Source organism: Lissotriton vulgaris, chromosome 11 (assembly GCF_964263255.1).
Source record: "Lissotriton vulgaris chromosome 11, aLisVul1.2, whole genome shotgun sequence".
Taxonomy (NCBI): Eukaryota; Metazoa; Chordata; class Amphibia; order Caudata; family Salamandridae; genus Lissotriton; species Lissotriton vulgaris.
The window spans coordinates 954,980,820-954,993,658 of NC_141699.1; the positions used below are offsets into that span (position 1 = coordinate 954,980,820).

At 41.0% G+C, this 12,839-nt stretch overlaps 1 protein-coding gene across 1 annotated transcript in view; it reads left to right on the forward strand.

Annotated features, from left to right (window-relative positions):
• The first annotated feature begins 9,017 nt into the window (after nt 1–9,017).
• Nucleotides 9,018–12,839, forward strand: part of LOC147683742 (nicotinamide N-methyltransferase-like) — a 61,452-nt gene continuing 57,630 nt past the window's right edge. The window contains exon 1 of the mRNA XM_086942572.1: nt 9,018–9,237. Coding sequence (XP_086798698.1) covers nt 9,018–9,237 — 220 coding nt within the window. The remainder of the gene's footprint in view (nt 9,238–12,839) is intronic.

Here is a 12,839-nt window from a genome sequence, read left to right on the forward strand (position 1 = left end):
GACTCAGTCCATGTTGTCAAGTTTTCATGTGACTCAGTTATGCCTAATGGTAGAGGTTGGTCAAGCAAAAGCTAAACAAATTATCATACACAAAACTGATGAAGATTCTCATGATTGGTTTTCTTTGGAAATCTTCAAATCATCCAGGTGGCAGGTGGGGTTTATCTTTCACATGGAGGCAGGTCTCCTATGTCCACTCTGTCCAACACTTCAGATTTAGGTACAGATTCAAATATTACTGAGGAGAGTTCAACAGGGATTTCTGATGATTATGTAGACCACAGTCCTGCTGAATGTACCAATACAACAAAACCTCCTATTACTGTTGGAGCTTCTTCCCGCAATGTATCTATGCCGGTAAAGTGTAAGCATTTTTGTATGCACTAATGTTCTCACAGAGTAGCAATGCCTGTAAAGAGTATGGATTTTCATTTGTTTCCAATTTTTTTGTGAGCTATTGCTTAATTTGTTTTTTATAAGGTCTAAGATGATGTAGTGGTGGGCTTGGATATTGTCAGTCCTTTGTCTATGTTTTGGATACATTGTGTTATGGCTGTAAGTAGTGTTGAACCATGTTTACTTTCACATGGGTTTATGTTTAACTTAACTCACACTCAATGTTTCTTCTCCATGGTGTCCAACTATGACTTGGAAAGCTACACACTAGACACCGTGGAGACAGGACATGTGGGGCATGTGCCCCCCTTTGTTACTGGAATAAACTACAATTTGAAACTTACCTGGTCCTCATCTTCAATATTCATTACCCCACTACATAAAAGGTAGTTAACCGAAGCCAGAATGCACAGAGTTAAGTGTGCTGTGTGGGAAATCTAATTGAAGACACCTAATGACTATTAGGAGAGTTGTTACCCTGAGTAAAGTGATTGTAGATTGCAGTCAAAGTTAAATTACCACTAAACTTTAGACCTGAATGTTGCTGTAGGAACAACATGGAACCCGCCAGTCTCTTTCCATGTCAACAGTGATGAAGACTTTAATAAATACTGTCAGCAAAGACTGGGAAATTGGGATAGGGATGTCAGAGAAGGCAGACAAAAATGGCATCGGGTAGTAGAGCAATAGCCAATCTTCTCAATGGACCCTCTCTCAGATGTTCTGCAGTCTCTCATGGCTTAAGGTTCTTTTATTCTAATCAGTAAATAAGACTACTGTTACTCTTTGTTCTTACTTCAATATCTATTCACAGAGTTTTTTTTCATTAACGTTGATTTCACATGGATGGTAGAGCTCTACTGAAACTGAAAGTAATTCCCAAGAATCACCCTAGCACCATGTGCATTATAAAATACCAATAGCACAGTACTTTTATCTTGCCAGAGCCAAGGGAATTGTTGTAAGACTAGTCCTTTTCCAATGCTCTATGCACAATTGTCAAAGCTCAACAACTTAAGGCACCAAACACAAACAAAAATTCACACAGGATTTGTAAGTAAAACTGGGAATGCCTAAGAGAAAGTTGTTACAGCACAACTTATCCACCCTCCATAGGATGATACAGCATACCAATTCATCAGTGCAAGTGGCAGTTAAAGAATCCAAACAGTAGTTTCCGAATACAAATAAATAAATCTAACTCTCCTTAGCTAATCACTAACATTAGGCCTCTAAATACAGCCCTGGAAGAGGTCAAAGAGTTCCAAGGATGCAGGGGAATTGTTTGAAGAGTTTCAAGGATGCAAGGAAGTTCTTTGAAGCAACACTGTAGAAGAAGTTCTGAGATTTACCACAGGCAGAAAACACCTGAGAAGATTAACCCTGTGTTCAGTTTGAAAATTGTCTCACATGAGGAGTCAGGAGCACAGTTGAAGAGAATAACCCAAGCAGAGTAACAGAGATGAAGAGCAGGACAGAACCCGGGGATTCCTCTCTTCAACAGAGAGGAAAGCCATACAGATGAACATACTCCTTGAATCTTTAAGTGAACTTAGAATACTAGTGTTGATCCTTAAACCCTGGAGTTCTTTACTCCTACAGTAGATCTTTAAATCCCGCTGTGGACTGCAACTCAGATGGGGCATACTTTTTCAGCTTATGGAGTGCATGCATGGGAGACTATGCGTTGCTGATGTTGGGTAAGTCGCAACAGTGCAGCAGACAGATAGTAGCTACAATTCTGGGCAGTTTGATTCTCATCAGAACAGTGTAGATAACATTCATCTGGGGCGTACTCTATTTTCTTTCTATGCATGCACATGCATGCATAATATACCTCAATGATGTGTAAGACTGTAAGCCATTTATTAACAACTATCTTAAAAATTATGCTAGTGGTTTTGGTTTAATGTGAATAGGAGAATAAAGGATGATGTAATTTGAAATGTTATCAGTAAAGTCATTTAACATGTCATCAGTAGTGTAATATGTGAGGTCACAAATAGTGGGCCCGATTCACAAAGGTAAACTAAGACGTTTGGTCTAAACTTAGGCCAAAAGTCTAAGTTTAAGACTTTGGGAACTCACAAAGGGTATTTATGAGTACTATCTTTATGTCCGCAGCCAGAGATATGTCCCAAGTGTGGACATAACGATAGTACCCATAAATGCCCTTTGCGAATTCCCAAAGTCTTAAACTTAGACTTTTGGTCTAAGTTTAGACCAAACATTTACTTTTATGAATCAGGCTCACAGTGTAATGGTGAGTAGTACATTAACCATGTGGCCCTGTTTAGCAATCATATCCTCCTCTTTGGACTAATACCGAGCCTGCCAGACTAATCCTTTTTTTATCATTAGGGCTTAGAATAACCAGCGATTACCGTGAATAAAACCAAAAGCCTGGTGTGGCTCTATCACTCACTGCAAGGAATTGGTGAGTAAGGCATTAAGCATGTGACCCTTCATTAACATCCTGCTCCTTGGACAATTACCAAGCCTGTTAGATGAATCCATCTTTCATCAATAGGCCCTAATGTAACCGGTGGTTACCGTGATGAATAAAATCAGAAGCTTGGTGTGCTTCTATCATGATAAGGGTAAACAATCCCCTAAAAAACACCTATTCACTTGTGTTTTCCTCACACTATCTCATTGTTAAAACATCCCTACAATGTCATTAAAAGGAACTAGACACCCCGAACTACAAGAAAGATCCTGAATTAAATTAGGAAGACTCCTGCATCATGGGCACGCCCTATGTGTTGCTCTGTAAGCATTTTGCCCATTTTTTATCCCTAAGCCCACAAAAATAAAATGCCCAAATGGCACTAAGTCTATTTCTCCTCAGTCCACAGAATTCCTATCCTGAAGAGAGCCCATACCACGAGAGGGTCGAAACTTTGTTGGCTACTTTAAAGAGATAGCCCCAGCTAAACTATAAAGTTGCCTTTGAAGAACTGACTGCATCATAAAAAGGGCTCCTCTTTTAGATACCAATAGGCATTTTTTTTCATCTCTTAATAGCACTATATGTATTGCACTGTTTGGTTATGGTCACTACACTGGGGTTCACGAAACCACTTCAATCTGTTTAAATGTGCATAGTGTAATTACACACTAAAATATTTTTACATGAGAAATTGTTCCTTGAAATAAAATACACCCACTTTGGCTGAAGTGAGTAATGCAATTATTCATGCTCTTTGGGTTTCTATATATATTGGGCTATAATGTTGATAAACCTAAATTGAATTAAGGTTCTACTATATATTTTTCTGATCTTTGCTTTAATCGCACAAGATATATTACTACTTGCTGAAATCTTCATTTATTCACTAATGAAATGAGTTCCTTGTGAACACTGTTTCTACATATTAGCAATACCCAGTTCGCAAGGACATATGGGTTGCTCTTGTTTTGTATAATAATCACAGTGGAATGGGGCACAATTTAGGTTTAGCTCTCTAATCTATAACTGGCGAATTTCAGTGATTTTTATTTTTAAACGTTAGTTCTTATTTCATTTCATCACCTAAGAATAATGTCACTTTAAACTTTGTCTTTTTCAGTGACCCTGTATATGTATATAGTCACAGAAAAAAACTCATTTAGAAATTGAGTTATAGGTCATGTTCAAACATCTAGTCACTGATATTTGCCAGCTATTATTTACGGCACAAAAATATCTAAAAAATATCTCGTTCATTTATGTTGCACATTCGTACATGACTTCCTCAAAGGCATCATAAGAAACATCAATGAGGACATCTCATGTCATAATTATAGCATTGATTCTTGTTGTTACAATGTGTTTTGTTCTATGTTTCTTAAATGTTCTTCATATATTTCTGTTCTGAAGTAAGCAATGTTTCTTGAAGGTGCTGAACTACATTTTTCACTGGTCTTTGTTAGTGTGATAACTGTGGTTTAGACGGTTTAGAAATAGTTAATGGAAGTCAGAGTTCCTTTATCAAAATATCTTTGGGCCCATAGAAAAAGGTTATTGTTTGTACATGGAGAATATGGTGAACAACAAGCTCAATGTATGATGTTTGCATGTAGAGGACTTTAATATTCTGAAATGGTAGTCTGTTTCTCCCTTGCCTAGTGTCAATGGTTGCTTATTTTATTCTTTCTTCCCTTTTTAATTGGTTGTTTAATTTATTTTATGTGACTGGTTTCATTTTATTGATTTCTTCAAACTAGCTCCACTTTTGCCTTCCATTTTAGCAAAGAATAACATTCCACCCTCTTGACGAGGATCGATTCTTGTACCAATCTTCAAAGGAGGGGACAAAAAATCCACATGCAATTATCGGTTAGTCGCTCTTATCGATAATGAAGCGAAGTACTTTGCAGGGATTTTGCTGAATTCATTGCGGGATTGGGCAGAGAAACACTCAATATTCCCTCCAAACCATACTGGTTTTACAAGAGGAACTGGCACTGCAGTTAACCTTATGACTCTCTTGTGTCTGATAGATCAGACGGAGCTTAGCACCAGCCAGTTTTACATGGGATTCATAGACTATAGTTCGGCGTTTGATAAAGTCAATAGGGCCAATCTATAGCAGAAGCTTTTCGCACTGAACATCCTGAATGGTTTACTAAGAGCCCTACAGCTACTGCACAAGGACACATGGGCCAGGATTAAGATTTGCGACGGTTCCAGACTATCACAACCAATTTTTACAACAGAAGGACTCAAACAAGGATGCATCTTGGCCCCTACACTTTTTAATCTATTTTTATCAGATCTCCCGGAAGACCTAAACACAGTCAACTCTCATGCTCCCAAACTAGCCAGCTTACAGCTGTCAAATCTATTATATGCCTACAACGTGGTTCTCCTAAGTAGCACAAAGATATGCTTACAAAGGCTTATGGACGCAATTGCTGCATACTCAAATAAGAACGAGCTCCAGATAAACAACAAGAAAACAAAAATCTTGGTGGTTCGCCCGGGAAGGCCGTAAAAGCTGGCATGGGTCCTAAAGTCGGAAAGCATTATAGAATCCAAATGCCACAAATATTTAGGAGTCTTCTTCAACAACAACGGAAGATACAAAAGCCACCTGGGAGAGCAAAAACAGAAAGGAACAGCTTTAGCATTTGCTCTCAGTTCCATCCATAAGAAATTACTCGCCCCAACATTCGCTCCTGCACTTCAGGTGGCACTGACAAAAGTCATCCCAACCCTAACATATGGATGCGAGGTGCTAAAAGGATTGGACAGCGGCCAATTAGATACAATCATAGCAAAAAAATGTAGAACAGTCTTCCAGCTACCATCTTTCACGTCACCAGCACAAATCAGGCTGGAACTAGGCATCTGTAAACAATCACTGGGCAGAATGACGAATTTCTTAATGTGCTGCCACAAGCTGAGGTTATCAAAAGAAGGCAGTTTAGCCGAACACCTATACTCCAATCTGAATACAAAACAATGGCAAGCGGGGCATCGCTATCTGTCAAGCGTGCTAAAAACCCTAGGTCTGGGCGATGTTTTGGACCTGCACGTTAGCCAAAACTAGTTCAAAAGGCTACCAGAAATAAGCACAAAAAAAGCTCTCCTCAATGGAAGACAAAGCAAGTCTTGCAAGAAGAAGCCATGGTTGGATGACCCTCACTTCATACGATCAGGTGACACCTCAGAGCTACTTAACTTGCACTTTCAACGCACACACTAAACTCTGTTTTTTAAAACAAAGATTGGGGGTGATCAACCTGTCCTGCCATCTTCCCAAATGGAAAAGAGAACAAGCTTTGGAGCAATGTCGATTTTGTTGCAACTATAGGGAAGACATATTTCATGTTCTGTGTCTGTGTCCAAGCCTCCTGAAAGAAAGAAGGACCCTCCTACGGAGTACCTGGATCAACAAGGAAGTTAGAACGTGCAGATCTGCAGTATTGGCCTGCATCGACCCACGGAATACACACTTAAACTGCGCACTAGTGAGGTTTATGGACTGTGTAGTAAAAAAACTATGGGAGGGGAGATGTTGACCCCTACCTCAGCTAGAGGAGCAGATCCACTGACCTCCGCAATAACGGTAAATTTTGCCTTGCGGGCACCCTGATACACGAAAATCCGTCAGAATTGTCAATGCATAACTGACACAAAAAAGGGATGTGCGCACAGGCTGGACACCTTTGGGTCTTAAAACACAACCTTGGACACAATTGCCTTGAACGGATAATCATCAATGGCACCTGCAATGCAGCGCACCAACAAGAGAGTTCAGAAATGTGGGGGGCCGGGTGCTTTTTAACACTAGAACCAGAGTTCTATTTTTACCAAACATAATAAGTGTTATATTTTTTATCAATTTAATAAGTGTCAAAATTTCATCTCTTGTACCTTGCAAAGGTTTCTTTTTATATCATGCAATAAAGATTTTTACATATTACTAATTTCTTTTATATAATGTTTTCATCCATTTAAAGGTTTTGAAGGTTCTCATAGTGGGCAATGACATTTGCATTGACAAGTCATCAGTAATTTTGTTCTTTTATATTTCTTGTAATTTTTTAAGTCAATCATTTCTTCCATTGCCGTGTTGTTTGCACAGTAGATTCCCTAACAGTGACAAGTATGCCTTAATGTGGGTGCCATGCTCACAGTGCCATAGTACTCACGCTATCCCTCACTGATGAGACCTAAGTAGGTTGAAACTGGTCTGGGGATGCTTGTGCTCCCATCTAGAGGTGACCTGGCCTGAGAGTTTGAGCTGGTCTGTTCCTGCTGAGCAGAAACAAGACTAATTTGCATGAGACGGGTCTCTGTCTAGATTGGCACAGTGGGTGAAAAACAATGGCCTGGAATGTGGCTCAGAGAGACTGTAGGGGCTGGGATTAATTCAAACAATCCTTCAATTATCTTGTTCTTTTTACCTTTATTTAACCAAATGATAAATAGGATATAAAGATACTTGTAGGTGCCTTACCATTTTATACAACGTATGCAAATCCTAGAACTAACCTAGTGAAAGAGCAAATAACTAGAAGGTGCACAGAAAAAGAAAGAGTCGCAGACAGAGATTTGCATTAATGTCAACATTAGTGTGTTTGACGGATTTGTCTTCCAAGAATGTTGAAACGTGGTTATTTAGAGATTTGATTAATCGGAGAAATGCCTGAAATTCACTATTCTCCCACTCAGTCAAACTCCTATTTATAAAAGGATGAGTCAATGGATTTATTTAATTGAAAAAAATATGGATCCAGTAGATAATCAGCCAACGAGGCATCAAGACATTGTGGCAGAGGCCCCTCCCACCATTTATACCTTGGTGTCTGCCTCTGATAGTTCCTGCTCGGGCCCTCCAGAAGATACATAACAGTCCTCCACTTAAAATTAACAAAATGTCCCTGAGATGCTCAGATGAAAAGTTCACTTCATTTAAAAGACAAATGTGTTGCTTTTTAGAAACAAACTTCATGTAAAAAAAAGAAATTCCGAGTAGACTGCACCAACACAGCATTCTGCTTTGTAAAAGGGGCGTCTGCTGTTCCAGTATATGGACATCTGTCACTGAGATCCCCATGAAGAACATGGGGAACTCTAACTTTGGTGGGCAGAACTCTGCTGGCGGTAAGAGAGTGAGACAAGGTTGGTCTTTGGTGGGTTATGGTCACCCCATTAACCTCCAAAATCAACCATCACTATTAACTACATAACCTTTTGTATTTCTGACCATTTTCCAGCAATCAGAGAAGTGTAACTTATCTGGTGGACCTGAAAAGTTCACTGCTGCAAGGTCACCTGACCCCAGTGCATCAACATGAGTTTCCAGGTTCAAACCTGAATCTGGACACATGTACTGCAAACTAGCACCTTTGCACTCCTCCAAAGAGCTCTATATAGGACAAAATGGGATTGAGGAATTGAATTACAGCAAAATGTGATGATGTACAGCACCTAAAAAATAACCACATTGTGCATATTGCATTTGGACGTGAAACGTTGGGTTAATGATCCTGCAATTGTGACATATAAAATGAACTGTGAAACATCATCCACACTTCAACAAAAGAAGCGATAGAGAGGAAAGGTTACAAAATCTAAGCAGCACTCATTTGATGGAGTGCGACAATAATCCAAGTTTTTGACAGATAATCAAACCCTCACACAGTGGCTTAGTAAAGATGCCACAGGCCCTAGTGCACGGACCAAAATATACCCACCCCATTCCTTTATTTGCTAAAAAAAAAGCTACACTTGGGATTCAGTAGTCTCCTCACACCCCTTTTCTCCGGTGCCACTGCACCTGCTGCACTTTTGGCAACTACACTCCGGACTTCACATGTGGCTAGTACAGAAAGGCAGCTCATTTTGCTTTTGTGTTTTTTTTTCTGAAGGGCCCAGAACACGCTTAATGGAGTGCAGTGTTTGTATTTACCATGTTCCTATAATTAGATTCATCCCAGCAGGATGTTTACCACACTAAAGTGCCCAAGGGAGCAAAACATCATTATGTAGGGGTCGAATTTATCATTTCAGCTCACACAGACTAGACACAAACAGAAAGCGCAATCTTCAAAGAGCACAAAGCAAACAAGAAAGCAGAACGTCGGTACGTAAGCAAACTCCACCTGTGGGATATAACGGGGCAAAAATGCTCACAATGCATAGCACTGGCGGCGTGGAATTCAGAGTCACGGTCCACCAACAAGTCTATAGTCAGAACATGGAGCCGGGCTTAACATGGACATCTGTCTACCAGAAATATTTTGATGCTGAGAAGGCTCTTACCGAGTACTTTACTGCAGACTCTGAATTCGCGGATGAATCAGTGATACAGCCAATGAGACAACTTGAACAACTCTTGGCTTCTGGTAGGTACCGCACACAGTATTGCTATAGCATTTTTTACTTATTTATGGATTCAATGTTGTGAACACGTTTTTCAAATATTTAGATGTGTCCAATAGGAGTCTTTTTATTTAAACTGTTGATTTTAGTTTAATAAAATACACCACACACAGACTCTGAAATATTCTCTAAATGAAACTTATACAAAGTCTAGTATAAGGCGCATTTAAAAAAAAAAAAAAAAACAATTACAGGTGATCAACAGTGCAAGACTTTAAATTGTCAGCAAACATCAATTACTTGCATACCTGCTATATATTGCCCAGGTTTACTAACATTTGCTTCATGGCAGCTCCACATTTTTTGGCTCAGCCTGGATGCAAAATGATAGTTGGTACTTACTAACCCACGTAAAAGCCGACTTGCGTCCCCATACATGGCTTCGTAAAGAAAATGTAACGCAACATAGCCCCTTGAGCTGCACTTTATCACACTGTGGCTTGGAGGTTGAGCATGGATGGATCTTGGGCATTTCCCTGCAGCCACCCATGGATTTTGGCGCACTCCGAGATTTACTAAGCTAGAAATTCTGGAAATAGATCAAAATGCCACACCAGTTAGGCATAACCAGGAAAAATATTTTTATTTCTCCTTGTTATTTCCTCTGCATCACACATAGAAAGAGGAAATTGACTTACAAGGAATTTTTGTGTGCAGGAAGCTATCCCTTCCTGCAGAAAAACAATCCTGCCCATTACTCAGGCACCCTTGCAGCATAGCACATGGGTGCTAGGCAGCACAGAGTGCACCAGCAAAAGCAGGGTGTTGACAGTACCATATTTCTTCTGCAAATCAGGTGGCCATCTTAAATTGGCCTCAGTGCCCATAGGAATGGGCTATTCCCAAGCAGTCACTGAAATAATTCAGTAGTGCACTCCCCCTATTCGCCTACCCCTCATTTTAGCCCCTTAGCAGAATGGAGTTCTCAGGTCAACATATTTACACCATCAAGAACCCCCTAACCTCTCAAAAAAAGCAGCAAACATTTTAAACATTCGCTGCTAAAAACATATCCCGAGACACCAATATCAGACACCTACCACTCTCTAAACAAGGGCTCTTTAACCAATGACATAATTTTTTACACAAAGAGAAGATCTTAATGGAGGAAGCATTCTACCCCCTGTTCTCTGTTTCCTCATCAAGGAAAACAGTGCACGGTCTCAAGACCTCTATCATCCCCTTCCCGCTTTCTAGGGCATCAGCTAAAATCACCATCTTTCACACTGGGATCATTCTCTTGCAATGTTCTGACCAAAATGTTATCTTGCTCGACAACATCTTTCCGCTCATCATAGATAAAGTCCTTCATCCTTTACCCCCGCCACAGGCACCCCTAACTCCATAATTCCCCCCAAGTCCACGCCGACATGCTCCCTTGGCACTCACCTTCAAACCCATCTTTTCATACTCCCACCCCGATGCCAGGAGATATCCAAGCTTTTGAGAACCACACCCACAACTCCTACATCACTACCCCTCCACCTAGGATTCAAACAAGTAACTTCCCTTACAATAGTCCCCCAAACAATAGGAACCCTCACATGCCCATAACCTCGATGCACACCCCTCCGATACATACCTCCTCCCTTTGTTTACTCCCCCCCTTTCTCTACTTCCACATCTCCGGACAGCCAGACTCATAGTTCTCACTACGCAGATGCAGACTACTGCTACCCTCCAATCCACATCCCAAACCCTCCCACCCCCTACTCCTAGACCACATTATTAACACCCCTCCCACACCAGACCCTAGGCTAGACGAAATCCTACTTTCACTACAATATATCAAAGATGACCTCCATAAGCTACGGAACCTGACCAGACAGCAACCCAAGATCAGACGACATGCGGTTAATAAGAGCAGGATCCCATACAGCAAAAGCCCCACACCCCAGCACCAGTTGCAACTACTATCCCCTAATCAACCGCCCCCAAGATGAAGAACATTTTCTTACTGCAATTCCACAACCCGTCCGATCCGCAGGAAGAATACTCTATCTGCTAAAGATATACACTCCCCACTCATCTCCTACGATCCCCCCACCCAGACAGTCCACAGTAGATCTGAACAAGCAGAAGCAACCCTCCCTATTCAAAACTCAACTCAGTACACACAGAGCCCCTAATCGCAACTCCAGAGGTATAAACCTGGAGAATCTTATGCAAGTTCCATTAACACTGGAACCTCCAACGACCTCCAAGCCGTGTACCAAATGCATGCTACTAAACTGTACATCAGCCTCAGCACACGCAGATGACATTGTTGACCTTATACTCACTCACGAACCGGAACTCCTAATCCTAACAGAAACTTGGCTAAATGAATCATCCAGGCCAATACTAGACATACTGGTCCCTCCCAATTATGACATCACCAGACTATATAGACCTATTAGACAAGGAGGTGGTATTGCCTGCATACACTGGAACAGCCTCTCAGTGTGCTGCTCACCCTCACCGGATCTTTCCTCATGTGAATATCGTTGCTTAGATATCACAGGTAATAACAAAACAATTTGTTTGCTGCACACATTTTACGACCCACCAGACGATAACCTCACCTTCATCGAGCAACTCATGGGTATCGTGACCAAACATACTGGTCAACAAAATACCCAAATATTCCTTGGTGACTTCGATCTCCATTGGAATGACCCTAAGGACCTGGCAGTAAATTGCCTCGAAACATTCCTTTCGGACTTTAACCTCAACCAAATCTGCAATAGCCCCACACATGTCAAAGGCTCATCCCTTGACTTGGTGATTGCCAACCCAGAGGCCATTCAGCTTAACACAATCCTCCCCTGTGATTAGTCTGATCACCAAAATATGGAAGAGCATCCTAAAAAAAACTCCCTCACAGACCTATTCACTTCCGCCAGTGTCAGCCTCCTGCTACCCCCGGAAGACCTAACAGATGTTTATGCTTTGACACAACACTACTTTAACTTCATGACCATAATTTTAGATACAACAGCGCGTCTACAACTGAAGAGGCTCTCCACAAAAGATTCTAAACTTTGGTATGATGATAGACTCAACGAGAACAGACGAGCCCCAAGATTAGCTGAACAGAGATGGAGGTCATCACCATCCACGGACCACCTTAAACTTCTCAGATCCTCCAGAAAATTGTATTATAGAAAGATCAGACAATCAAAAGCTAACTATTTAAAAAAATCAACTAGACCAAGCCAAGAACTGACCCAAGAAAATATTTGAACTAGTCAAAACTTAATCTCTTGGCATAGCTCACCCTCGCCAAGATGGTCTATGTTCTCCACCCAGCTGCAAATAATTTTCTTCCTTCTTCACAATAAAGAATTAACTCCTGAAAACAGACCTACTTAAGGCCTCATTAGCTCAGACTGACTCTCAGAAGGACATGCCATCTCACACGCTAACAACCCAAGGTACCTGCACAGCTAAGCTCGCCCTAAAAAATAACACCTCCTGGGCCTCCTTGACTACCTACAGCGAAGAAACAATCCTAAAAGTACTCACGTCCTTGAACCCCTCTAACCACTTCTCTGACCCCCTCCCTGCTAACTACCTCAAAGAT